The following is a 25,635-nucleotide window of genomic DNA, read 5'->3' as shown; positions in this document are numbered from 1 at the left end:
TTATTAAATATTTAAATAGTTTGCCCTTTTACTTTTTAATCCAATAATCCTGGAGTGAACATCTTTTTTTGTCCATAAGTGGTTGTTTATTTCAGGTAGAATTTTTAGAAGTGATTTTCCCCAAAGTCAGAGGTCTGAATTCTTCAAAATTCCTCATAAGTATTCCACATTATTCTCCAGTGGAGTTATGCCAGTTTATACCAGTGGTGTTCCATCCTATTACAGCTTTAGCCAGCCATTAATTATAATTAATCTTAGCCATCAGGATGAGCAAAGAACAAAACCACTTGTTTTAATATGTTGTAGTATTAGCAGAGTCATATTTTTCCCCCATCTTTATGGAAATATAATAGACAATTCGTTACTTATTTATTTACATTGTACAATTCAATGAGTTTTTTCGATTGCAGTTGGCATACAATAATATACCTGTTTCAGTTGTATAGCATAGTGATCAGAGATCTACATAACTCGCAAAGTGATCACCCCATTAAATCTAGTTACCCCTCTTATTTATTACAACATCATTAACCATATTTCCTATGCTACTTTCTACATCTCCATATCTGTTCTGCAACTATTTGTACCTCTTAATCTCTGCCTTTTTTTGTCCCTCCAAACCCCATCCTATCTAGTATCTCTCTAAATATTCTCTGTATCTGTGAGTTTATTTCTGCTTTTGTTGTTGTGATTTATTTTGTTCTTTAGATTCTCCATGTACATGAAATCATGTGATATTTGTCTTTCTCTATTTCATTTCAGTGTAATATCCTCTAGGTCCATCAAGGCAATATCTTTTTCTATCCCCTTCCTTTTAGTCTGAGTCTTTTAATCAGAAGTAAGTCTCCTGTAGGCAGCATATGTAGGGATCTTGTTTTCTTATCCGTTCAGCCACTCTCTTGTTTGGAGCACTTAATTCTTTTCCATTTGAGGTACTTGATAGAATGTGTCTTGCTGTGGGCCTCATTGGGTTCTTCTTTCTTGAGACTCTGAGCTTCCTGGGGTTGTATGTCTTATTTCCTTCACCAGGTAAGGGAAGTTTTCTTTCATTATTCAAATAGCTCTTCAACATTTTTTTTTTTCTGATACTCCTATGACACAGATATTTTTACATTTAATAGTGCCCCATAGGCTCTTAAATTATTATTATAGTCTTAGCTTTTTTTTTTCTTTTTTTTTGCCATTCTGATTGAGTATTCTTGGCTTTCCCATCCTCTATATAGATCATTTTCCATTTTTATGTTTTTTATGTCTTTGTTAAAGTTCTCACTGAATTCATCTACACTTATCAGAAGTTAGTGGAGTCATTTTTTTAGATATTTTGTACTTGGATTTTCTCATTTTCATATAGTCAGTTAACTTCTTTTCCAATAAATTTTTTCCCCAAAGAAAGCACCACTTCCACCTATATTTTATTCTGGGCAATCTGGAACATGGAATGCTAAATGGATTCTTTTTTCTTTAGGAAATTCATATATTATTCTTCCTTTTCTTCCTGATTTGTGATACCACTATTATGATACCCTTGTTTCTTATTATAGAATCATATAATTGTAAAAGTCATGTAAACAGACATTAATTTTTATAAAAACTGAAGAGCTTCCTTCTGTTAAAACCTAAGCTATAACATTAGGTATTACTAATAATATACATTTATGGCTACGTGCTCTATAAACACTAATAAAATCTAAACATCCTTAAAGTGAGCGGGAATGTGGTAATAGGCTAAAAAATTAGCACTTTTTGCTCTGCTAATTAGTGCAAACATTAAACAACTCAAGCCAGTTATAACTAGGTTTACCTTATGTCTTCCAGACCTCTAGTTTGGGAACCATTTTTATATAAAACAAGGCTACTTTTATTTTTAGTTGAAATAACGCACTGTGAGGATGGAAGAATACCGACATCAATCTGATGCTGAGATAAAACAGCATGACTTAAAAAAAAACCTTATTCTTCCTAGCTCTGTTAACCAGACTCATATTTACTATGAGCAAAAAAATATTTGCTTACAAATCAAAACTGTATACATAATGAGATTTCTCATATTGATACGAACTCACAGTAATATAACAAGGGATAATGACGTTAAATTCTTTTATGTTTCTAGGCTCTAAAGCCTGATTTGTTTGTTTGTTTGTTTTACCTGGTACTATATTCTTGATTATTAAACATTTAATAACATTTTGTTATCTGGTAATAAAGTCTTTTTCTCCCAAAATTATTTCATCCTCTGCCGCCTTTATTCTTGCACATTTCTGTGCCCTGGGGCTGTTGTGTGGATTAATTCATGGAAAACGACCCATCGCTCGGCACACATTTCAGTAAACATTGATTGTTGGTATTAACATCATTGCCTTTCTGTGATGTTGCATTAAAAATTCTCTTGTTTTCATTGGCTGTGTGAGGTTTCAGGAGAAAGAATCTTAACAAATACACCTCTTCAAAAATAGTGGGATACCTTGCACGATTAGACTCATCAGTCACATGTCATATTGCTAAATGGTCACAGTTAACTCCTATATTTCACTTTGCAACCTCATTTTTTTTTTTTTACTTGCCCAGCTTTCTTAGTCCCTTATTTCCTGCACATGCTTTTATTCTTTCCCTATGTGGCACAAACATCATAAATTAACTGTACTAATGGTAAACCCTCAACTCTACCATGCATCTCCCCTGCTCTGGATTAATTGAACTGTCTTTACGGCTTGTTAAATACTATTGGGAAAAACATGACAATCTATGGTCTTCCACATCAAGTGGACCCTTCTTGCTCTTTGCCAGTTTTTCTTGTTCTAGATCAGCTTTTATCATCCATTCACCAGAGCAACTATTTCAAACCTTTGTCACTCTTCTGAAGTTCTCGTCATTCATTTTGAGTACTTCTATTTTATCAGGAAAACAAGTGACCCTTCATCTTGTCCCCAAACTTACAGATATATTTTCATGTGAGTTGTCCTCTTCCTAACCAGTCTTTCTAAATTTATGGTCTTAGATAGCATAATTTTTTTCTTAGCCTCTGGGACCTCACTCCATCAGATAGATATATTCAACTTTCCCCTCCCTGTTGCCTCTTTCTCCATAACTTTTTAACTTGCTGCAGTTTCTTCCTTCTTAAAAAGATTCAAGGAATAGATGGGGTTCACTGTCTTCACTTTGCCTCACCTCATGTTAACTCTTCAATATTTTACAGTCTGCTATCTGTACTCACCATTTTTCTGAAGTTGTTGACAAAGATCATAAGTGATTTAACTGTTGGTTATCCAAATGAACCCAGTTCTCCTGCTTTAATGCCTGTAGCTTACAAAATGTGGTTCTCTGTGTTGTAAATTTTATCTAGTTATGTTATACCAACTATCATGTTGTTACTATTAATCTTTCTATTTTAGAATTTAGAAGAACTTTGAACATAGTGGAAGTTTGGCCCAAACATTTTTTAGACCTATCCAGGAAATTTAAAATCCCACTGCTACTGTTTCCCTATTACTATTCCTTTAGTTAATAAGGGCTTATAAAATTACCTCATTGGCAGTAGAGTTGTACTCAAAATTGGTTTCATACATATTTATTTAATTGATGTTAAAATGCATAAATTTGAAGTAAGGCCTCAACAAAGACTGAGGACATTTACATAGAGCAGGGATCCCCAACCCCTGGGCCGCAGACTAGTACTGGTTCTGGCTTGTTAGGAACCAGGCCACACAGCAGGAGATGAGCAGCTGGCAAGCGAAGCTTCATCTGTATTTGCAGCAACGCCCTAGTTCTAGCATCACCACTCCAGCTCCACCTCAGGTCATCAGGCATTAGATTCTCATGAGAGCACCGGTCCCTGGTGCCAAAAAGGTTGGGGACCGCTGAAGAGAGAGTTTCTTATATCTGGTGTAGGAAAAGAAAATTATCTTTGGAGTCAGGCCAAAGAGGTTTTGAATTCTGACTCTCCTGTTTACTAAAAATCAAGATCTCGTGAAGTAATATAACCTCTCTGAGCCTTAGTTTACTCCTCTATAAAATGGGGTTCCTAATACTTTTCTCATTAGGTTATAAGGAAAGTACTTATAAGCCCACAGCTGGCACTTGTATGAATTTCTTTGTCTATTCATACTTTTCCCAAGCCAATGAAGGTAGAATTTGGAAGCAGAGAACTATGGGTTTATTGTAAAATGTTGTTAAATAGTTCCAAAGTATTTTTATGCCTTTTATCCTCAGTTGGCTCTTTTAAATATATGTGATGAACCAGTGAGAAAACAAATCATCCAAGCTTAAGCTTAAGAAACTTGTCAAAGCTCAAAACTATCATAGCTCCAAGAGGACCTGAAGTTAGTGTTTTGACCTTAAATGTTTTGATAAATATTTTTTAAACTAGGTAACATAAATATTCCAGTATACTTGGAATTCCATGTTTACAGACATTATGGTTCTGTTTTAGTGACTGCATAAGACTTCAGATTGGATATGATAATCCTGATTTATTTAACTGTTTTGTTAGTGAAATTTTAATTGTTTTTAACTTAAGAAACTTAAATTTTTTAATTTATCTAAAGCTGTAATAATTATCCATAAAGCTCTTTTTTTCCTTTTTGCATTATTTCTTTTGGGTCATTTCCTTTAGACTTATTATATTTTTATATTTTGAATTCTCATCTCTTTTATCAAAAGGAATACAAATACTGAATGTAGGCTTATTGTAACAATGTCACACCATTTAAAAATAAAGTAAAAGATGAATTTTGTCTTCTTTTCACCTACTCACTCCACTCTCCAAAGATATCATTTTTTGTATATCCTTCCTAAGATAGCCTGCATTTACAAGTAATTCATGGGAAATCTGTTGTTTTTAACTCAGATAGACATGTGTCATATGTGTTTTCACCTGAAGTTTTTGTTTGTTTTTAACATATGTATTTGAAATGTATTTTAACCAAGTCCTAAATGGTGCAGATTTAGATTTTTTCCAGTGTTTTTGTTATAGCAGAAAACATCAGTCTTTAAAAAATGGGTGTTTGTTGGTATATTTGGATAAATTATTAAGGGAGAAATGCTATTTTTTAATTTTATTTCTGTAGACAGGCCCTCTTATCTTTACTAAGAGGGTCTCATGCATAAGTATGTAAAAGACCTGAGATATGTATTAAGAATACTCATTTGAGAAGGGCAGAAAGCATAAGACAATATTAGGGGTAGGAGTGGTTGTCTCATTAGTGTTGGTATACAAAAAGTTGTTAAGATTTCTTAATAATTCTGTTGTTCTTTAGATACTTGTTTCATGACTTTGTTTCTTTGTAGGTTGATTCCTGTGTTAGTGAATGGCATGAAGTACTCAGATATAGATATTATCTTACTTAAGGTAAGGAAATTTTCTGGTGAAGGGAGAGTTATTTTTATTGCCTTAGTAAATCTTTGAATTTGACTAATAGAACATTTATTTAGAATAAGCTGAATGTAAATAGGTTTCCTGTTAGATATAATATGCTACAGAGTTCAAAGGTAGAAACAAACATAATGAATTTGGGTGGTAATAGATTCTAGCTTAATTGGAACTAGATGGTGACACTAGCAGAGTTAGCATTAATTTTCTATCAATTCCATTTGCATTTATTTTAAAATACCTTAAATGTGATCTGAATGTGATATTCAGGTAATAGAGATTATACCAGCTGATGGGGGACAATATAATACGATTGTGTAAATACCTGATAACCTAACAGGTGTTACGGAATGGTCTCTTCTCTTCACAAAGAACTAATGAAGACATATATTTCACAATCCTATGCAAGACCCTATCTCTGGATATTCTGATTCTTTTACTCATATACATATTATTAACTTGTAATGAATATCACCAAAATTTTCCCTTTAAAAAAAAAACAGGGTGATGTTGAAGAAGACGAAACGATTCCTGATAGTGAACAGGACATAAGGCCACGTTTTCATCGATCAAGGACAGTGGCTCAGCAGCATGATGAAGATGGAATTGAAGAAGATGATGATGATGACGATGAAATTGATGATGATGATACAATTTCTGACTGGAATCTAAGTAAGTCAAGGAGAGAAAAGCATAGTTACCTGCTTTGGTAACAGCTTTATTGAGGAGTAATTCACATACCATACAATTCACCCATTAATGGGTACAGTTCAGTGGTTTTTAATATATTCAGAGTTGTGCAACCATCACTACAGTAAATTCTGGAACATTTCATCACCACAAGAAACTCCTTACCCATTAGTAATCATTCTCCCATTTTCTCCCAGTCCCCCAGTCCTGAGCAGCTACCAGTTTATTACCAATTGATGGATATTTTGTTGTTTTTCTCTTTTGTTGTTTTTCTCTTTTGTGAGCTTTTCTGTAAAGTTTATGTGTAGACATGTTTTTAATTCTTTTGGTTATATATGTGGGACTACTGGGTCTTACGGTAACTCTCTGTTGAACTTTTTGAGGCAGTTTTCCAAAGTGGCTTCACCATCTACTTTCCCATCAACAGTGTCTTAAGATCCTTTTTCTCTGCATGCTTGCCTACAGTTGTCTGTTTTTTATGACAGCTATTTTAGTGGATGCGAAGTGGTATCTTATTGTGGGTTTTTTTGATGGCCCTGTTTTTGTATTTAGTATTCATTATGTTCCTTTAAAAGACTTTATTTCTAAACTGTCATTCCTTAAAAGGCTATATATTTTGTTCGATACTATAAAATAGGAACACTGACCACAAGCCTTTTCTGTTTTCCTAATGTAAACATTTTTTTGTGTGTGATAATTTGCATGAGAATTAACTGATTATTATGGATAATTCTAATATAATATAAATTACTTTGTTATGTTCAAACTTAAACAAAATATCTTTTTTCAGTCTCTGTTATTTTCAACCTTAGCTGCAAATCCGTATCACCTGTTGAGCTTGCATTCTTGGCCACATTCTCTGGGGAGGAACCTAGATACATGTTTTGCTTGTTTGCTTCCTTGTTCTTCAAGCTCCATTCTTTTAGTCAGGGTTTCTCAACCTCAGCACTATTGATATTTTGGGTCAAATAGTTCATCGTGAGGGCAGTCCTCTACATTGTAGGATGTTGAGCAGCATCCCTGATTGCTATCAGAAAGATGCCAGCATACACACAGTTGTGACAACCAACAATGTCTCCAAACATTGCCAAATGTCTTCTGGGAAACAAAATCACCCCCAGTTGAAAACTTCTGCTATAATTCAGAGTTAGGATTTTTAGTAACTGAAGTGGTTAAGGATATCAGTCATCAAACTGGAATTGCTCTGTTGCCCATTTAGCTTTCTGTAACAGTTACTTAGAGCTACAGTCCCCAATTTTGGGGGGCACCAGTGACCGACCATGCTCCTATGAGAATCTAATGCCTCATGACCTGAGGGAGCTGAGGCGGTAATGGTAGCGCTGCAGAGTGGCTGCAAATACAGATGAAGCTCTGCTTGCTTGCCTACCACTCACCTCCTGCTATGTGGCCCGGTTCCTAACAGGCCACGGACCAGTACCAGTCCGCAGCCTAGGGGTTGGGGGACCCCTGACTTAGAGTACCTAATGCACCTGGAACTAAGCCAAAGACTTTGCATCCATATTACATTTAATTTTTCCAACAGCTGTATGTAGGTAAGGAAACTGCAAAAAGAGAAACTTGCCTGAGGTTAATATAGCTAGTAGTGATAGCACATTAGTATTAGTACCCAGGTCTGACACAAGAGAATCCACAGTCGTCATTACTATCACAAATTAACCTCCCATTGGATTCCTACTTTCATATTTAGGGCAGTAATAATGTACGGTGATTGAGGGTGGGCACATCCTTTTGACATCCTACCCTTCCAGAAGTTTTTCTGTGCTCATACAGAAAAATACTTGTATGCCTTTTTTGGAATGGAGGCTGACTTCCCAAAAGTGAAATCAGATTATATGTACTCTACTGGTTCTTCTTCATATATCATATAACTCATCTATATCAGTAGATACAGATTTTATTCATTACATACAAATTATGTTTCATGACAGTATAATACTCATTTATATGGATTCTACCATTTAGTATAGCTAAGACCCTTATTGATGAGTAAGGTGTTACTTCTGGCCAATGTAACAGCTTTTTTAAAAAGGGATTTTACCATTGTCTAATAGTTTATGGTTAACCGTTTATTATGCCTAGTTCACAGTGGGAAAATTTTGGATGCTTAATTATATTTTTGTTCTTTTGTTCTTTTCTAAATTACTATATTAAATGAATTCTGTATTGATATATACTCCCATAGTTTCTTAGTCTGTAAAGAATGTTTTTTAGCATATTTTGTGTTTAATGAATGTACTATGACTTTTGTTCCAGTTTATAATTAGTTTGCTAATTCTTGGTCATTAAAAAGTACTCTTGTTAATAGAATTTTTTTCATGTGACAGACTGCCTATTGAATTGAATTCTTTGAAAGTCTATAGAGATATAAATGAAGTTATACTTAAAACAAATACTCCGTATATGTATAAGATAATAGAGATTAGTGTAATATTTTTTTAATTAAATATTTCCTTAGGAAAATGTTCTGCTGCTGCCCTGGATGTTCTTGCAAATGTGTATCGCGATGAGCTTTTGCCACATATTTTGCCCCTTTTGAAAGAATTACTTTTTCATCATGAATGGGTTGTTAAAGAATCGGGCATCTTGGTTTTAGGAGCAATTGCTGAAGGTAAGTAATTCCGATTTGAACTGTGAAGTCCTTAATAATAATGCAGCTAGGCTACTTTAAGGAATTGTTTGTTATTCATAAGCTAAGACTATTCACACTTGAATTGACATAATTTGCTATCATGTTGCTGATATGGGGTAGATAAGACTGTGATCCACATTAACCTGAAAAAGGATATATGAGTCCAAAAGCCATCTTAGGATAAGTGTTTCATGACAGTATAATACTCACTTATTAATTAAACAGCCATAGACTTACTTTCCATCCCAGCCAGATATTTCGTAAATGCTTCTGTTATAATAAAAGGAATAGAATGAGAGGACAAGGACTCTGATGTCAGAAGCATCCCCGTTGCTTAAAAAAAAAAATCTTTATTCCATAGGTAAATATAAGAAATATAAGTTGAGCATCATCATCCTATAACAAGTTATTATTCTGTCCTAGTTGTAAATGTCTCTCTACAAGAAATAGAAGTTTCTTACAGGTGTTTCTGAAAGTCGTCATTTGGGTAGCGGAAGTAAAATGAGCTTTTCTAATGCTAATGTATGGAAGTTACTCAGGAGCAGTTAGGTCTCGTTTCAGTTTTTTTTAATATATATAATTTTGGAAAGGATTATAGTATATTCATTGCAATGGAAATAATCTGAATATTTTTCATGATTGCATCAGTTTAATAGTCAGCTGAAATAATTTGTTTTAACTATATTTTTGCACTTTCTGAAAGATTTCTGTTCCTTTTTTTTCCTAGGTTGCATGCAAGGTATGATTCCATACCTGCCTGAGCTCATTCCTCACCTTATTCAGTGCCTCTCTGATAAAAAGGCTCTTGTGCGTTCCATAACGTGCTGGACTCTTAGCCGCTATGCACACTGGGTAGTCAGCCAGCCCCCGGACACGTACCTGAAGCCATTAATGACAGAATTACTAAAGCGTGTTCTGGATAGCAACAAGAGAGTACAAGAAGCTGCCTGCAGGTGAGACAAATTCATAACAAAATGTTCATTGTGGGAAAAGGAGTGGGTACTTCAACCTTTTAATGTTGTAATGTTGGTATTAAACCATTAATGAAGTTTTCGTTATCTGTAGCTTTCACCTGAAGATTTTATAAATCCAAATGTAAAACTGACACTCTTAACTAGACATCAGTCTTTGCTGTCTCTTGAACTTTTTTTCTCAGTGGCTATGATAGCGATAGAATTATCTTTCACCCCAATTTCCTCAGGTGTCTAGAGTGGTGATGACACCCTTAAAGTAATAACAAGGTTAGAGCAGATTCACATCATTAGTCTTCAAGTAAACTACCATAACTCCACAGGAAGTACCGCATTTTTGCTTGGTTTCCTGTAATTTATTCATTCGGCACGGGGTTTTTTTGTTTGTTTGTTTGTTTTAGCTCTGCTCATTATTAGGCATGTACTAAATGCTGGGCTTGAGTTCTTGTCATCTTGAAAACTTATAGACTGGTAGGGAATACTAAACAACTATATAATTTACAGCAAGCGTTGTGAAGCAAATAGGTGAAGAGTTCACACTGCTAGTGAACAGGGCTTTCATTAACAAGTGGCTTAAGCCTATGATTTTTAGGAACATTCCTGACTCAGTAGAACAAGATAATACAAATCCTAATTTTAGAAATGAAGAGCTAGATATACCTTAGTGTCAGAACAAATTCAGGTTTAAATTGATGTCCTGGAACTGCGATCCTGGAGTTTTTTTCCTTTCCTTGTATAATTGTCCCAATAGAAAAGGCAGATTTGTAATAAAAAGTATATTTTGTGCTCTGATGTAGAGTGTGGGGCTTAGAGAAACATTTTTTTTAACTTTAATGAGGAATAATTGACAGATATAATTGTATATATTTAACTCATTTCCCATTTAGGAAAAAAAGTGCAGCTCACTGCCAATGTTAATTTTACATAAAAACTCTTTGAGGCTAAAGCAAATCTTACTGATTTTCAATGTGAAAATAAAACCTAAAAACTGTTCTTGGAATTATTTCTAGACAGAACTTGTCTCTAATCCCAATGTAACAGAACTGTATATATAAATTAGACTCATAAAATAAATTTTCAGTGATAATTACTATATTTTATAAATGGAAACACCATTACTAAAAACAGAATGTTATAAATAGAAAGATGTTATTTGTTCCCAACAACTATTGATATACTAGAGTGATGCAAAAATAATAATAAAGGAGAAATATTTCATGGCATACTTTTGAGAGTAAGGTTTGGACTATAATCGGCAAGTTATCTCAGGGTAAATGCTGCAGCCTCAACTGCTGCTGGTTAGTATGCTCAGGGCAAATGGGAAATGGGTTAAAGAGTACAACATGATGATTTGACATACACATTGTAGAACAATTACCAAATCAAGATAACACATTCACCTCACATAGTAACATAGGTGACTTTTCATAATGACAATGCTTAAGCTCTCGGGAACTTTCAAATGTACAATATATTTTTAATTGCAGTTGCCATGCTGTGCATTAGGTCCTAAGAATTCTTATAGCTAAAAATTTGTGCCCTTTGACCTATGCACCTCATTTCCCCCTTCCATTAAGAGAAACATTTGAGAGGTAATGATGCTGCTCTGTTCTTATACATACATGTCACTAAGAATTAAACATTTTTGTGTGTGACCCTTTGTGTATATCTGAAGGGTAAAGTGTAACTTAGAGTTTAACAGTTTTAATTATATTGATCTGGAACAATCCCTAGAATGTAAGTGAATTGGGACATTATTTTTTTCATTGCTATGGTCCAGCACTCAGTGACTAAACAGTAAATACCAAGTAAATTTGTTGAATGAATAAATATAAGAACCAACAGTTTTTCCCCCTCTTTAATTCCCCCACCTTCCACCCCTGACCTATGGATGTTGCTGTTTTCCCTTAAGAACTGGATCTTTGAAGATGGGGCGTCTCCTCCCACACAGTCACGGCGTGCACCCTGGGCCTAGCACACCTGGGGTATGGTCCGTGGCTCCACCTGGGGCCCAAACCCAGGACCTTCTGCGTGTAAAGCAGACATGCTAACCACTACTCTATGGAGCCACCCCAAGAACCACCAATTTTTAGTTTTAGAGTTTACCATTGCAGTTAAATAAATGCCCATAGGTAACAGTCTTTTTGAAAGAGGTGATAAGAAATGGGAAAGAAATAAAAATATGCATCTAATGTAGTACAGTAAGGAGGTAGACATTTAAAATGTAAATAGATAATCTATAGACTGTAGACTGAGTTTTCTATCTCTATTATAAAATATTCCTTTACTACAACAACAGTATTCTCTCATTTTTAATTACAGTGCCTTTGCTACCCTTGAAGAGGAGGCTTGTACAGAACTTGTTCCTTACCTTGCTTATATACTTGATACCTTGGTCTTCGCATTTAGTAAATATCAGCATAAGAACCTGCTCATTCTTTATGATGCCATAGGAACGTTAGCAGATTCAGTAGGACATCATTTAAATAAACCAGTAAGTGTCTATGATTATGAAAAAAATATGTGGCATAGATACAATCAGTAGATTAACATATTTTGGGGAAATGTGAACATTTAATGTTTACTACTTTATAAATGTAGATCTTAAAAAGGCAGCAAGTGTATTCACCTTTTAAATAGTATTTAAAAATAAATATTGTGCTTACTGTAGAAATTATAGCAGTAGCTTACACTTTGTAGAGTGACTAGAGGAAAAGAGATAAAGGTTTTATACTCTGAATTTCAACTCTTCCTTAATTCCAAGTATTTTTGTACCTACTATTTAGTAAACACAGTAACTTTAGAGTACCACACCTAGACATCTGTTTTCTCACAAGACCTTACAGGTATGGAGAATACACTAGAGAAAATTAGAAATCAGTAATAGGTGAAAAATGCTAAGTATGGTACAGAATGATGGCTAGGGAGCCAAACTGTCTCTAGTAGTGCTCAGAGTAGAAGAGGATGGAATTGGATTTGTAATATTAGAACTTTAATATAGTTCAAAATTCTCTGCTGTGAATAGTAGATTTTGTTTATGATTGCTACATGAAAAATCTTAAATTGTCTGTGTTTTAAGTTATACTTAAAACTTGATATGGGACACTTGGTTTGTGGGTTTGCTTTGATGTTGGTTGGTTTTTTGGTGGGGCTGGGAGTGTTTTTCTGAATGTCTTAGACCAGACCCTTTAGAATCTGCCCCTTGTTTACATGATTACTATGTTGATTTGCTCAGTTTTACGGATTCTTTGGTTTAAACAAGGGCATTTAAATGACTATGAATCTTTTTCTACAAATGCCTCTGTAAGAAGTTTACCTGTCATTTATAATGCACTATACAGCAAGAGCCATGTTACGTGTCACAGGCCCCAGGACTAAAAAAGTTCAGCCACTAGAGAATAAAATTTATACATACCATTACAGGTTGTGATCAAGTAATTTTTATGTAATGGTATATTCATATACATTTTGTTTCATAAAGGATGTAAGGTGATTTAAAAATAAATCAAGATCATGTAAATTAAAAGATAGGCAAAAATAAAATTTAAATGTGCAAAGAAAGAGTCTAAAGTGTATTCTGTAATGATTTTACACAATTACTCTAAATGGACTTTATTTTCATAGACTCAAAATGGACTGTTTACATATGATAGTAGAGCTTTTTGTGTTTTTCATCATTGTAAATAGGAATATATTCAGATGCTAATGCCTCCACTGATCCAGAAATGGAACATGTTAAAGGATGAAGATAAAGATCTCTTCCCTTTACTTGAGGTATGCCAAGCTGGTAACATTTAATCTAGCAGTGTGTTTCATCAGGAATACATGTCCAAATCTAAAATGAGGATATGTAAGTTAAATAAAAGTGTTAATACATCTATATTCTGAATCATTTATGTTAAAATGCTGAATAAATATGTTACTTCTCATTACTTTAATTATGATACATCTATAATAATAAATGCTATTAAGTAGGAAAAGCATAGTGAAACTGTTAGACTTTTTTTCTTAAAAGTAGACTGTTAAGGATTATATTATACATGTTTTCTAACCTCTTCTTAATTGATAATTACCTTAAGAGATCTTTCTATAGCAGCATATGTACATTTACCTCTATTTAACCACATTGCTTAATATCGATATATAGCTCTACCATCACTAATACACATGACCCTTAAACAGCACAGGTTAGAACTGTATGGGTTCACTTAATATGCAAATTTTTTTCAATAAATACCTGTACTGCTTTCAGTATACATTTGGAAGTCCATGGAAGTGGAGGGCTGACTAAAATCATTGATCTACCCCATTTTATGTTGGGGACATGAACATCCTAGGATTTTGGTATCTGTGAGGGTGTCCTAGAACCAATCTCTCAGAGACCAAGGGTCAACTTAAGTTTTCGGGGAGAGTAAAGTTATTCTGTAGATTTTCGACTGCATGTGGAGGGAGCAGTTTCCCTAACCCCTGCATAGTTAAGGGTCAACTATAGTTTAAATTTTTAAATATTATCTATTATATGTAGACAAATATGTATAATGTGAAATAGTATTGGGACTTGTTACTAATAAGGAGAGACTTCATTTTATACCTTTTCCATCTAGTTTGAAGTTTTTTTCCATTTATACTAAATATGTTTTTTTAACCAAAGACATTTTATATGATAAATAACTGAACACTATCCAATGTGGTAACTTAAACCTAAATGAACTGATATTGGTAGAGCCATTTCAGTCATTGTCATTCTTGTTCACCCCTGTCATCTCAGGTGTTAACTCTTTTGCTATGGGTCGTTCCAAGCCAGAGAAGTAAATATTTCTATTATCAAGAGCACTGGCTAATTCTCGACCCAATAAAACAAGAACTATTATGGCTAAATATGTTTATTTCAAACAGAGGCTCAGAATGTGCCCATTAAAGGCCAGCCATGTTGACCAGAATGGAAGAATAAATATTAGGACTGTATAATACTAAATCTGTTCTTGAAGGATAACATTTGTTATAGAAAGTTTTTATATTTTGTGTGTGTGTGTGTGTGTGTGAGAAAACCTCCCCTGAACAGCTGGCAAACTTATAGTGATGACTGGCATCCAAAGGAGAGGTTTAAAAGATAAACTTACTACGGTAGACTAGTAGAGCAGGCACATATATGACCAGGATGTTAATGAATACTCTTTTCGAGCATTTAGCATAATATTAAGTATACTCAGAAATTTTACACGCGTACTTTATTCTTCCTAGTGCCTATCTTCAGTTGCCACAGCTCTACAGTCTGGCTTCCTTCCATACTGTGAACCTGTGTATCAGCGTTGTGTAAACCTAGTACAGAAGACTCTTGCACAAGCCATGGTATTTTTTAAAATTTTTATCTCTCTTCCTTCTTAGCATCATAAACATTTTTCTAAGGATTGGCATAATGTATACAAACTTTCCAGTAATTAATTCACAGTGAGTTTTTGAAAAATTATGTTTAATTTCAGCTGAACAATGCTCAACCAGATCAATATGAGGCTCCAGATAAAGATTTTATGATAGTGGCGCTTGATTTGCTCAGTGGCCTGGCAGAAGGACTTGGAGGCAACATTGAACAACTGGTAGCCCGAAGTAACATTCTAACACTAATGTATCAGTGCATGCAGGTAAGACTTGTTAAATTAAAATGAATTGAAACCTGATTCTCTGTGTCACAGGGGGATTAATTTCTTCTTATTTCTTGTAGGATAAAATGCCAGAAGTTCGACAGAGTTCCTTCGCCTTGTTAGGTGACCTGACAAAAGCTTGCTTTCAGCATGTTAAGCCTTGTATAGGTATGGATATTTTCTACTGCTGTGATGTGATTTTTAACATTATTTTCATATCAGCTATTTTAAGTATTAAAATAATGTGATTTCATGGCATTCCAACATTTGTAAATGTATATTTGATGGGTTAAAGCTGCTCTGCAGTAGGCAGGATGGGAACAACTCCTGTTCATTGTGCCTCGAACTATCACTTCAGCAGCTTGTTAATCACTCATGGCTGGAGAAAAGTTGGAAAAGTATTAATTTAGAATAAAGGACATGCCTGCCTTCAAAGCCTTGGGAACTTTTTGAATAGCCTCTTTTTTTAAGCAGTAGAAGTACCCAGAAATAATCAGGGTTTCTGACGCTTTACCAGCATACTTATCATAGGAGACTTTTCAAATAATTTACTTTAAAAGTATAATGATTTGTTTCTGTTGTAATATCATAGCAAGATAATAAGGGATTCCTCGAATAATGTAACTTAAATTGCTATCAAACCCATGGATTAAATGGGGTTTTGGTGATTTTTTTGTTCATTTCTATGTCCTATCATTTTGGATGATAGTTATTTATACTACATGATTTAATAAACCTTTGTTTAGAACATTGACCTAAAAGGTATTTTCATTTGATAAAGATGCACTTTGCGATTTTCTTTTCCAGTTTTATTGAGATGTAATTGACATAACATTCTATAAGTTAAAGGTATGCAACATGATGATATGTTGTATACCTTGTGTATATATTGTGAAATAATTACCAAAGTTTAGATAACATCCATCATCTCACATATTTACAAAGATTTTTTCTTATGATGAGAACTTTTAAGATGTGCTCTTGTCCTACTTGCAGGCAGTGGGAGCTTAAGTTGGTTCCTGAGTCCATTCATGTTAGTTTGGTAATTTCTTTTCCTTTTATCTGAGAGCCCTCATTCATTTAAATGGAGAATTACATTGAGAGACCACAATCTGAGCACTATGGTAAAAGTTATTTTAAAAGCCAAAGTCATTGGTTTAAAACAATATTTTGTGTGTGTGAAAAACTAGCTTTGAAGAAAGTTCTATTGTAATTTGATTTTCTATTTTAATTTGATTTTTCTCAGTCTGATGAGAGGATTATCTGACCAACTCTTTTTTTAATAATACCTGAAATATACCAAAACTTATTTTTCCTGGTCTGCTTTTATGAGAGTTCAGAAATTGTCTCGTCAGTTACTTAAGATAAATATTACCAGCACCTTTAAAATACTGCTATTTCTTGATTATATTTCAGTTTCCATCTAGTAGGTTTTCTTTAAAGTATAGTTCACTGCCTTTGATAAGTTTACGACATAGTTTTTTAAAACATTTTTTTTTGTAGCTGATTTCATGCCAATATTGGGAACCAACTTAAATCCAGAGTTCATTTCAGTCTGCAATAATGCCACATGGGCAATTGGAGAAATCTCCATTCAAATGGGTAAGATTTTTTTCTTCTTTAAAAGTATAGTTTTAGATACCTTAATATTTTTGTAATTGCCTTTTTTTTTTAATAAATGAGCTTTATTATTTATAGTTTATGTCACAGTTAATAAAAAGAGCAAAACATATTTTAACATTTCAAATTTTTCTTTTGTTTTTTTCTCTTGGAAATGATCTAGGTATAGAGATGCAGCCTTATATTCCTATGGTGTTGCACCAGCTTGTAGAAATCATTAACAGACCCAACACACCAAAGACGTTGTTAGAGAATACAGGTACCATATGACTGAACTGTTTTGGTGAAGAGACAATTACATGCCTTTTAATTTTAAGTTAAGATGCGTAGAGAAACCAAAGCTAGCTTTAGAAACCCAGTTTATTAACAGCTGTTTTGGATTCTGAGCAATGAAATGTACTGTTTTAGCTGTATTTCATAACTAGTTTTCAGAAGCTTTCAAAAAACACTTCTTCCCTATTGTAGTGTTTCATTCAGTACTCCCCAAAATGAACCCCAGCTAAAATAATTATTGAACACTATAAATTTTACATCAATTCAGAGAGTAATTGAGAGCTGGGAAATAATGATTTTTTTTTTAATCTGTAAAAATGTGGCCAAGGATAGATTGCAGTGTAGTGGCTAATTTGTTTACAATGACACATACGTATTTTCTATTTCATTGTATATTTTCCTGCAAATTGGGGATTTAAGCAGTACTCAGTACCTTGTGGGATTTTTATTCAGGAGGCTTGTTTCTCTTTTGCATTTATAGAGAGCATGTTTAAAGAGTACCTTCCATACTATAGAACACATTTCAGGGTGATTTCTTTCTACCCTCTTTCAGTTTTTGCTAATAATGATAAAAGTTGTAAATTTTCTCTTCAGTCATGCACATTTCTTTATATACTAAGATAATTATATTCATAGTCAATGAGAGTCTTACTAAATTGGACAAAGATTAAGGTTTTTCTAAATATGAAAATTTATTTCAAAGGCATTTTAATTTTGTATTTTTTAGTTAGAAAGTTTCTTGTAGCCTAATGTGATTAAAATTGATGTTTATTGGTATGGAAGGAAATCTTTTAATTGTGAAACAGTTATTGGCTGTTTGGCTGTATGGGTACTGTTTATATCGTAAAGTAAATTAGGTTTTCTTGCTTAAAAGTATAAAAATCTGTGTATAGGATCGTTATGAAATCTTGTCAGGTTTTTATCTCTTTAGAATGCAGTACCTATACATGACATTCAGATTTAGAACACTTGTTATTATAAAATTACTATTGAACCTAAAGAAACTTCCTATTTATTTTTAAATGTGAATGCATAATTGCAAATAAATGTTGAGTGTAATGTATTTTAAAGTTTCTTGTGGGATATCAGCTGGTGAATTTGTTCTAATTGGCTTTATCTATAAGATTATCTTCTAAGTATGATTCTACCCTAAGTAAATCAAAAGGTTTTTGATAAGACCCTTCAAATTGATGTATTGAATTGATGTGTTTGAGAAACACACTTGGTATTCACTAGATTACTCTTACTACAAGTGGCTACAGAAAAGTTTTCCTTATTTGTTAAAACCCAAAAGGGGCGGGAGAAGTAATTAATAAGTAAAGTCATTGTCAATGGCTAATTTCTATAGATTTTAGCAACTTAATTACTATTATCTTAATATTTCATAAAGCCAATTCGTTAGCGTGTGCAGTTATTTGCTTTTTTTCAAATGAGTATATCCTACACTGAACTTTTTCAATGGACCATCATCTGCTTTATCGCATGTTTCATTGGATTGTTCATACTTGCCTGTTTAATGAGAATGTTGCATAGTTTGTGTCTTTTGAGCATAGGTTTTCTTTCTCTTGCTTCATATGAATCTGCTGGATTTTAGTATTATCTGTGTAGTTTGCTTCAAGTAATCCTTAAACATTTTTCTTTACCCCCCCAACCCCACCCTTTTTTTATGAAAGGTTAACCTGTAAGTTTTTGAGAGAACACCATTACATTAAAGCACTTCATGGTTTGTTTTCTGTTTGTATTTTTTTTCCCGTTGTGTATAAATGTATTTATATGTATGTACCTTTGAATTGCAGAATGCAGTTTTGAGTTGCACTTGTTTTAGCTCTTTGTAAGTTTAAGGACTTCCTGAACTTTGATGATGAATGTGTTTAATTCCCATTTTAAATAAAATATTAGCTTGTAATCGGTATAATGTATTATCTATCTTTGTGCTATGCCTTTTATAGCAAAAACCAAATATTTGTTTATTTGGTCCACATATCATATGTCATTACAGTGGACTGTCTAAATTTCCTTTTTGTCAAATATGGTATGAAATTAGTAGACTATTACTAATGAGTTGTAATCACTATTAAAAGGTTTTTGGAATGAGATTTGACATAGCACAGCAATTTTCCAATCCATTCAGTGTGTACCGTAACTCCCGAAGTTTTTAACAGTTGATTTTGATAGCAGGCAACAACTGGTCCACTGGTTTGATTTGGAAATACTGACAAACCAAAAAACTTTACCAAAATTTGGATTCAATTCCTAGATAATTTTCATTGAATAACAATCACTTATAAAAAGGTTGTGGAGAAATGAGAAATTTTAACTGTTTTAACTTCTTAGAAGTGTGCTTGAGTAGATTATTCAGAAATGTAATCATTCACATTTACTAATATTTCTTGGGGAAAAAAACATAGATTTCATTACTCTGAAATTTCGACTGTCTTTGAATGAAAAACTTCTAAATCATCCACTTTTAATCGCTCATCTTTTTATTAACTGAAAATGGTATATTGATACTTCATTGAGCGAGAAAAGCAATTCATCATGGTTTTTGGTGTTCTCTCAATCTAAAGTTTTTTCAATTCTTTTTGTTTTTCCTTTTTTAAGAGTATGCCATATATGTTGCTGCCCCTTATTTTAGGGGGTGGTAATAAACAGCACTGGTGAAATCTTATGTTTATTATCATACACAAATTCTGTTGGTTTCTGTTTCTGAGTTATTTGTTGTTTTTTCTTTATTTTTTCTCCTTCCCCCTCATTTGCTCATGTCTTGGTTGGCGTTTGGTGGTGTATAACCGTGATTGCGTTACCTTAGCAATAACAATTGGTCGTCTTGGTTACGTTTGTCCTCAAGAGGTGGCCCCCATGCTACAGCAGTTTATAAGACCCTGGTGTGTATTATTCAATCTTTTTTTTTTAATTCATTTTTCTTCACTCTTTCTTTCTCTTTCTATCTCACTTTTAGATATATTTTCAGTTGGTTACAAAATCACAATCCTTAATCATTGCCAACCATGTGACTAATCTTGTCCTATCAGGTTTGTGAGGTTTTCAGTAGCATCGTCATGTATATTTATTTTATGTTGTGGCTAACGACTAATTGATGCATGGGATAAGATTGTCACATGCTTGCTGTGTTAAAAAGCTTGATTATACATAAAAAAGCATTTAAATATCCACCAGTAAATTAAAGATGCATGCAAATTCTATAAATTTAGGTTTTTGCATTGTTTCTTTTTTAGAATTAATTTGGAAACTTGGATTGCATAAGAAATACATGTTTAAATTTGTTATGTATAAAAATCTTATTTGCTTGTTAATGTAAAAGTTAAACATCTACACCATAAGTTCTATAATAATAGTTTATATTGTGGCAGTATATCCTATGTTCTGCTTCTTTCAATTGATAATCTTTCAATTCAAGTCATTTTTAGTAGTGTTTAATGGAATACAAGTCAAAATGCAGTTTTTAAAATAAGTAATTTACTCTTGGCTCAAGCTCATTAATAGTTTAAACGGGAGATTCAAATCAATTGTCCGTTTCATGGATGCAATCTATCAATAAGAAAATGTGAATTTCAGGGCTTTCATTATATTGAGATTAGATGGGCCTACATACAGGAAGTGTGAGAAACTTAATGAAAAGTCTTTGACTATAAATATACTGTGGTGCTTATTCCATTAAATACTGTTCATTAGTATTGTAATTGAACCTGCCTTTTACTTAAATGCTAAACTCAATTCTATAATTTAATAGGTGCACCTCTCTGAGAAACATAAGGGACAATGAGGAAAAGGATTCAGCATTTCGTGGGATTTGTACCATGATCAGTGTGAATCCCAGTGGAGTAATCCAAGTAAGATGCTTACAGAGATTTGTTTTTATAATAAAACTTTAAAAGGGGAAATATTTCAAAATTTTAATTATAAAAATATTACATATATTACATATTTTTCAAAGATACTCTAACAAATTATATATTTAAAATATGTATTTTTTAATATCCTGAAACATTATTGCCTGATTTTTATTTTCTACTTTTTTTTATCATGAAATATAGCAACAGCACATTAGAAGGATAAAATTATATTCTTATATTGAATTACGCCAAAGTTTCTTTTATTCACATTTAGATCTCATTTATTTACTTTGTATGTATCTCCCACCCCTAAATAACAATTTGTTGAGTTTGAGGATATGTACACTTAAGAGAGTGACCAAATACTAGGGTACTCTTTCTGTAACTTAGAAGCTCAGTGGTGACTAAAATAAATTACTAAATCAGCCATTGAAACTGCTTGGATTTTGAGAGCTTATGATTTCTTCGTCTTTATTTTGTTTCCTGTCTCAGTTCATATTAGCATTTTTAAAAAATTATTTGCCATTGATTTCAAGCATGAGTCTGATCAAACCTTTGGACCCAACTTCCAGTTTGCAAGACACAAAACAGAAACATTTTGATCAACACCATGTATATGAAATCAAAATACAAGCTATAGGAGTCTAAGTTAAACGCCCTGGGTTCCTCAACAGATAAATTGTAAATAAAGTATGGGTGGAGTTTTCAAGAAAATAACCTTTCACTTTCAAGAGATGGGTGCTTCAAACATTTATTTATTGAGATGTTTTGGTATTTCCTGTCCTGTAGTACTGTGTTGTTTAATTCAGGTTTAGAAAAACATATATTACCAGCTTATAAAATTCAGTTTGATATAAGTGATAGGCATTGAAAACTTACAAATTAGAACAAGAAAAAAATCTTCGATTAATTTCTCTTTTGTAAAACATGAATGACTTACTATTAAAACAAGTCAGTACTCTCTTGAGATGATCCCTAATTGCAGAATAACCTCCTATCATTAAGTTTCTTTTCAATATTTAAGATCTTATGTCAACTTATAATGTGTTTTTAGGGACATATGATATGATGTATACTATGTTAAAAAGGAGCATTTTTCCACTGGGATTTTTTTGGGGCTTTTGCTTTTTCTTTTTTTGAATTAACGTTCAAAGTAACATGCATATATATAGTCATGAAATCACTACCAGTTTAAGAATTGGTAAAAAATTATTAGACTGATATTTGGAAGACGTAATAGCATACATAGTTCGAATAAAACATGAACTTTGAGAGCATGGAGGTTTTTTGCTTAAATACGTATTTTATACACACACTTTAGTATTAGTTAATTTTGCAATTAGGTTTTCTGAATATAATAGTAAAATTGAAAGTAGTTGACATGTCAGAGCATCAGCAATACCTTGACTATTTGTTGTCTGTTGGATTTTTGTTTCAGTATGATAGTCAATATTGCAAAATACTTTAATGAAATATTTAAAGTATATGCCTGTTGTCACCTTGTTATAGTCGGAATAACCTGATTATCTTTTAAATCATTGTCTGAGCATTGGGTCTTTCATTCTTTTTTGTTTGAGTTTTGTTCTTTTTTTGTTTGAGGCATCGAGTTGGATTGGATTGGGTTAGGTGTTATTTGTAACTACGTAATTAATTTTACTTCTAACTTTTGGTCCTTTCATTTAAGTTTCTATCTTAATATGGGTCTTCAAATTTAAATATTAATTCCTATGTTTTACATCAAGCTTATTTGGCATATACTTTTAACTAACTTTAAATTATTTTTAGGCTAGTCATAACTGTAAAATTTTAGATTTATATAATTCTTTAATCCAGTAAATGAAGGTTTTTTAATTGATGCTCATTTGATGCTTTCAGTCCATTCTTGCTGGTGCTAAATGTTTACTAGACTAGGGTTTTGTTTTGTGATGTAAAATAAAATACAAAAGAGCGTTAAATTCCAGTATAAACTTAATGAGTAGAGGTTCCTTTATGTTTCAGCAATAGGGACAACCGTTAACTAATCACTATAATTTTTATAATCATTTTAAAATCAGTGTCATTTTTACAATCATTGATATATTTTTTTTAATTTTTAGGTAGGATTCTATCATGATATATACTCTGAAGTGTACATTTATTTTTCAGTGTGTTTGACAAATATAATATCAATCTAAGATGTATTTCTTGCTTGTTACAGGATTTTATATTTTTTTGTGATGCTGTTGCATCATGGATTAACCCAAAAGATGATCTGAGAGACATGTTCTGTAAGGTAACTAAAAAGTCTTTATGATGCACACCTTGGGACTGTTACAGTCAGTTCTAGTCAGAAAATTTAAATTATTTTTATATTTCATATGAAACTTGGACTCTTCATATCAATATTGGTAGACTAATATTTGTTCTTGGTAAAGAAAAGGAAATTTGGCTTAATCTTTCTTTAAGATATGGCATTGACTATCAATAGAGCATGTACTTTGAAAATATTTTCTCAAGCAATACCACTAATTTATGTGGTCCCATTATCCCACCTTTGCACATTAGCCAACTGAGGCTTTGAATATAATATAAATTATTGAACAAAGTAAATCTTAAGTGGTTTTCCACAGGCGTTAATCCTATATAGTTCTTTGTTTTAGTAGTGCCCACCCCCCACTGCCTTCCTTTTGATTAACTATAGTCACCACTCAATAAAATGCTGTTAATTTGAATCACCTAATTAGTTGCAACCATGAACCCAAAGCCTTGTATGTTTCCTACTTGAAAAAAACTTAGTATGGCATAGAAAGTTTATCCCTTGGGTGAATTCTATACTTTTGTTTTTCGCAAGTGTTATGTCAGAGATTACTTAGAGTACATCTGTTACTAGGACACTTGCTGAAATCTAAACTTCTCAAAACAAAGTTTAGCATATTCAGTAAAGTGCCTTTAAGCAAAGCATGAAATGGTATAGAATCCAACAAAGTTTGAAATTATTTTAAAGTGGATAAAATTTTGGAATAATAAAATTAATAGTATTTGATTTCAGAAGCTGTGCAGATCTGAGGGGTTTTTTGTTACTATTGTTATTGCTAAATTAATGATTTTTTTCACTCTTTGCAGATCCTTCATGGATTTAAAAATCAAGTTGGGGATGAAAATTGGAGGCGTTTCTCTGACCAGTTTCCGCCTCCATTAAAAGAGCGTCTTGCAGCTTTTTATGGTGTTTAACCTCATAAACTTAAGCTGCAGTTCCATAATTAGGGGTAAGTTGTAAGAAGTTTAGAATTTTTCAGGATGGAGAAACATAGAACTGCAGTCTGAAACTGCTGAATAGAATTAAAGCTGTTTGTTGTCTACAGTGGTTGAATAAAATAATCTCATGCTATATTGGACTTTTAAAATTATTTAAGTGAATGCTAGAGATTTTTGTTTTCTTTTTTTAAGAGAACAATCAAGCAAGATAAAATGCATGGCTCCACTTTGAATCCTAGATAGAAAGACATCCAAGCTGGTATGCTGGTTAGATTAGTTAAGATTGCTTCAACTATTTCTTTTTTTGCCCTGTAAGAGATCACCAGCATTCACTACGGCAGAGTAGAAATGGTTTAGTTTTAAAGCATGACTTTATAGTCTCTGATATATCAAGAACTTTCTATATTGTGAGCTTCAGGGTAAACCCAAGTAGATTTGGACTGGGTTTGGGCTCAGTTGTTAAGAATATTTAATAGCCACTCTTCAACATACATTGTGTTGAGCATCCGCCGTGTGCTCAGCACTGTTTTAAAATGGGCAGTGAAAGCTTCTGTTTGGATTCGGGGTGATAGAGGGGTAAGTCCAGTAGGACTCTTGTTTCTGAGTTTTTCTGTACGTGTTAAGTAGAACAATTCAGTCTCTTAGCTTCATTCCCTTTACTGAGTAGTTTTGAGGATTAAATGTTGTATTATATGTGATGCCAGAACATAGTATATTGCCTACCACACTAAGTTGGCTAAATAAATGTTAGGAACATGGGCTAGTACAGTGAACCAGGGGTTATAGTTATAGTTCTTTAGATTTTAGACATTACCTGAGACATATTTTACTGGAGGGCCAGAGGGTGTACTCCAAATGTGTGTCCAGCAATTGTATAGCAAATTAAGTTACCTTTTATGTTGGAGTTTTTGTTTGCTTGCTTGCTTGCTTGTTTACTCTGAGCTAGGTTTTAAACCTGAAAAGATTTTAACATCCAAATTGTCTGATTAACCTATAAAACAGTAGAAATAGATTTGCAGCCTCGGGAATGTCTTGGGCCCTTTGTTTTGTGTTATCCCACTGTGGTTGTGCCTAGTAGCTGTTTTATGGCCTTAGCATTTTGGAAAAGTGCTTGATTCACTTATGTTATATCAGGAGAATGCAATAGATAAGAATGATTTTTAGCATCAAGGGCCAAAAGATTGAACAGTGAGCTAAGTCTTGAACTCTTTCATATTTACCTTCCGTGGTCTCTATCGTATCACCAATTATGAATTAACTGTGGTAATCATGTTCTAAGACAAGATACGTAATATTTCTCAGTTTTCTAATTTGAGATAGGAATAGATCAGTATCTTTT

General features: G+C 33.0%; 1 protein-coding gene across 4 annotated transcripts in view; it reads left to right on the top strand.

The window, feature by feature from the left end:
• TNPO1 (transportin 1) overlaps nucleotides 1–25,635 on the top strand; it is an 84,991-nt gene that overhangs the window by 52,822 nt on the left and 6,534 nt on the right. For all 4 annotated transcript variants that reach the window (XM_016122093.2, XM_016122096.2, XM_016122095.2 and 1 more), the window contains exons 10-24: nucleotides 5,284–5,344; nucleotides 5,869–6,037; nucleotides 8,532–8,684; nucleotides 9,433–9,658; nucleotides 11,999–12,170; nucleotides 13,364–13,450; nucleotides 14,918–15,025; nucleotides 15,157–15,315; nucleotides 15,396–15,483; nucleotides 16,819–16,917; nucleotides 17,099–17,194; nucleotides 20,018–20,093; nucleotides 20,960–21,059; nucleotides 23,260–23,334; nucleotides 24,165–24,307. In XM_016122093.2, coding sequence (XP_015977579.2) covers nucleotides 5,284–5,344; nucleotides 5,869–6,037; nucleotides 8,532–8,684; nucleotides 9,433–9,658; nucleotides 11,999–12,170; nucleotides 13,364–13,450; nucleotides 14,918–15,025; nucleotides 15,157–15,315; nucleotides 15,396–15,483; nucleotides 16,819–16,917; nucleotides 17,099–17,194; nucleotides 20,018–20,093; nucleotides 20,960–21,059; nucleotides 23,260–23,334; nucleotides 24,165–24,272 — 1,777 coding nt within the window. In that variant the 3' untranslated portion in view covers nucleotides 24,273–24,307. The remainder of the gene's footprint in view (nucleotides 1–5,283; nucleotides 5,345–5,868; nucleotides 6,038–8,531; nucleotides 8,685–9,432; nucleotides 9,659–11,998; nucleotides 12,171–13,363; nucleotides 13,451–14,917; nucleotides 15,026–15,156; nucleotides 15,316–15,395; nucleotides 15,484–16,818; nucleotides 16,918–17,098; nucleotides 17,195–20,017; nucleotides 20,094–20,959; nucleotides 21,060–23,259; nucleotides 23,335–24,164; nucleotides 24,308–25,635) is intronic.

The sequence above is a fragment of the Rousettus aegyptiacus genome, unplaced genomic scaffold, assembly GCF_014176215.1.
Source record: "Rousettus aegyptiacus isolate mRouAeg1 unplaced genomic scaffold, mRouAeg1.p scaffold_m13_p_8, whole genome shotgun sequence".
NCBI lineage: Eukaryota > Metazoa > Chordata > Mammalia > Chiroptera > Pteropodidae > Rousettus > Rousettus aegyptiacus.
Note: the sequence above shows the minus strand (reverse complement) of the source record. Positions and strands in the feature narration are given on the sequence as shown.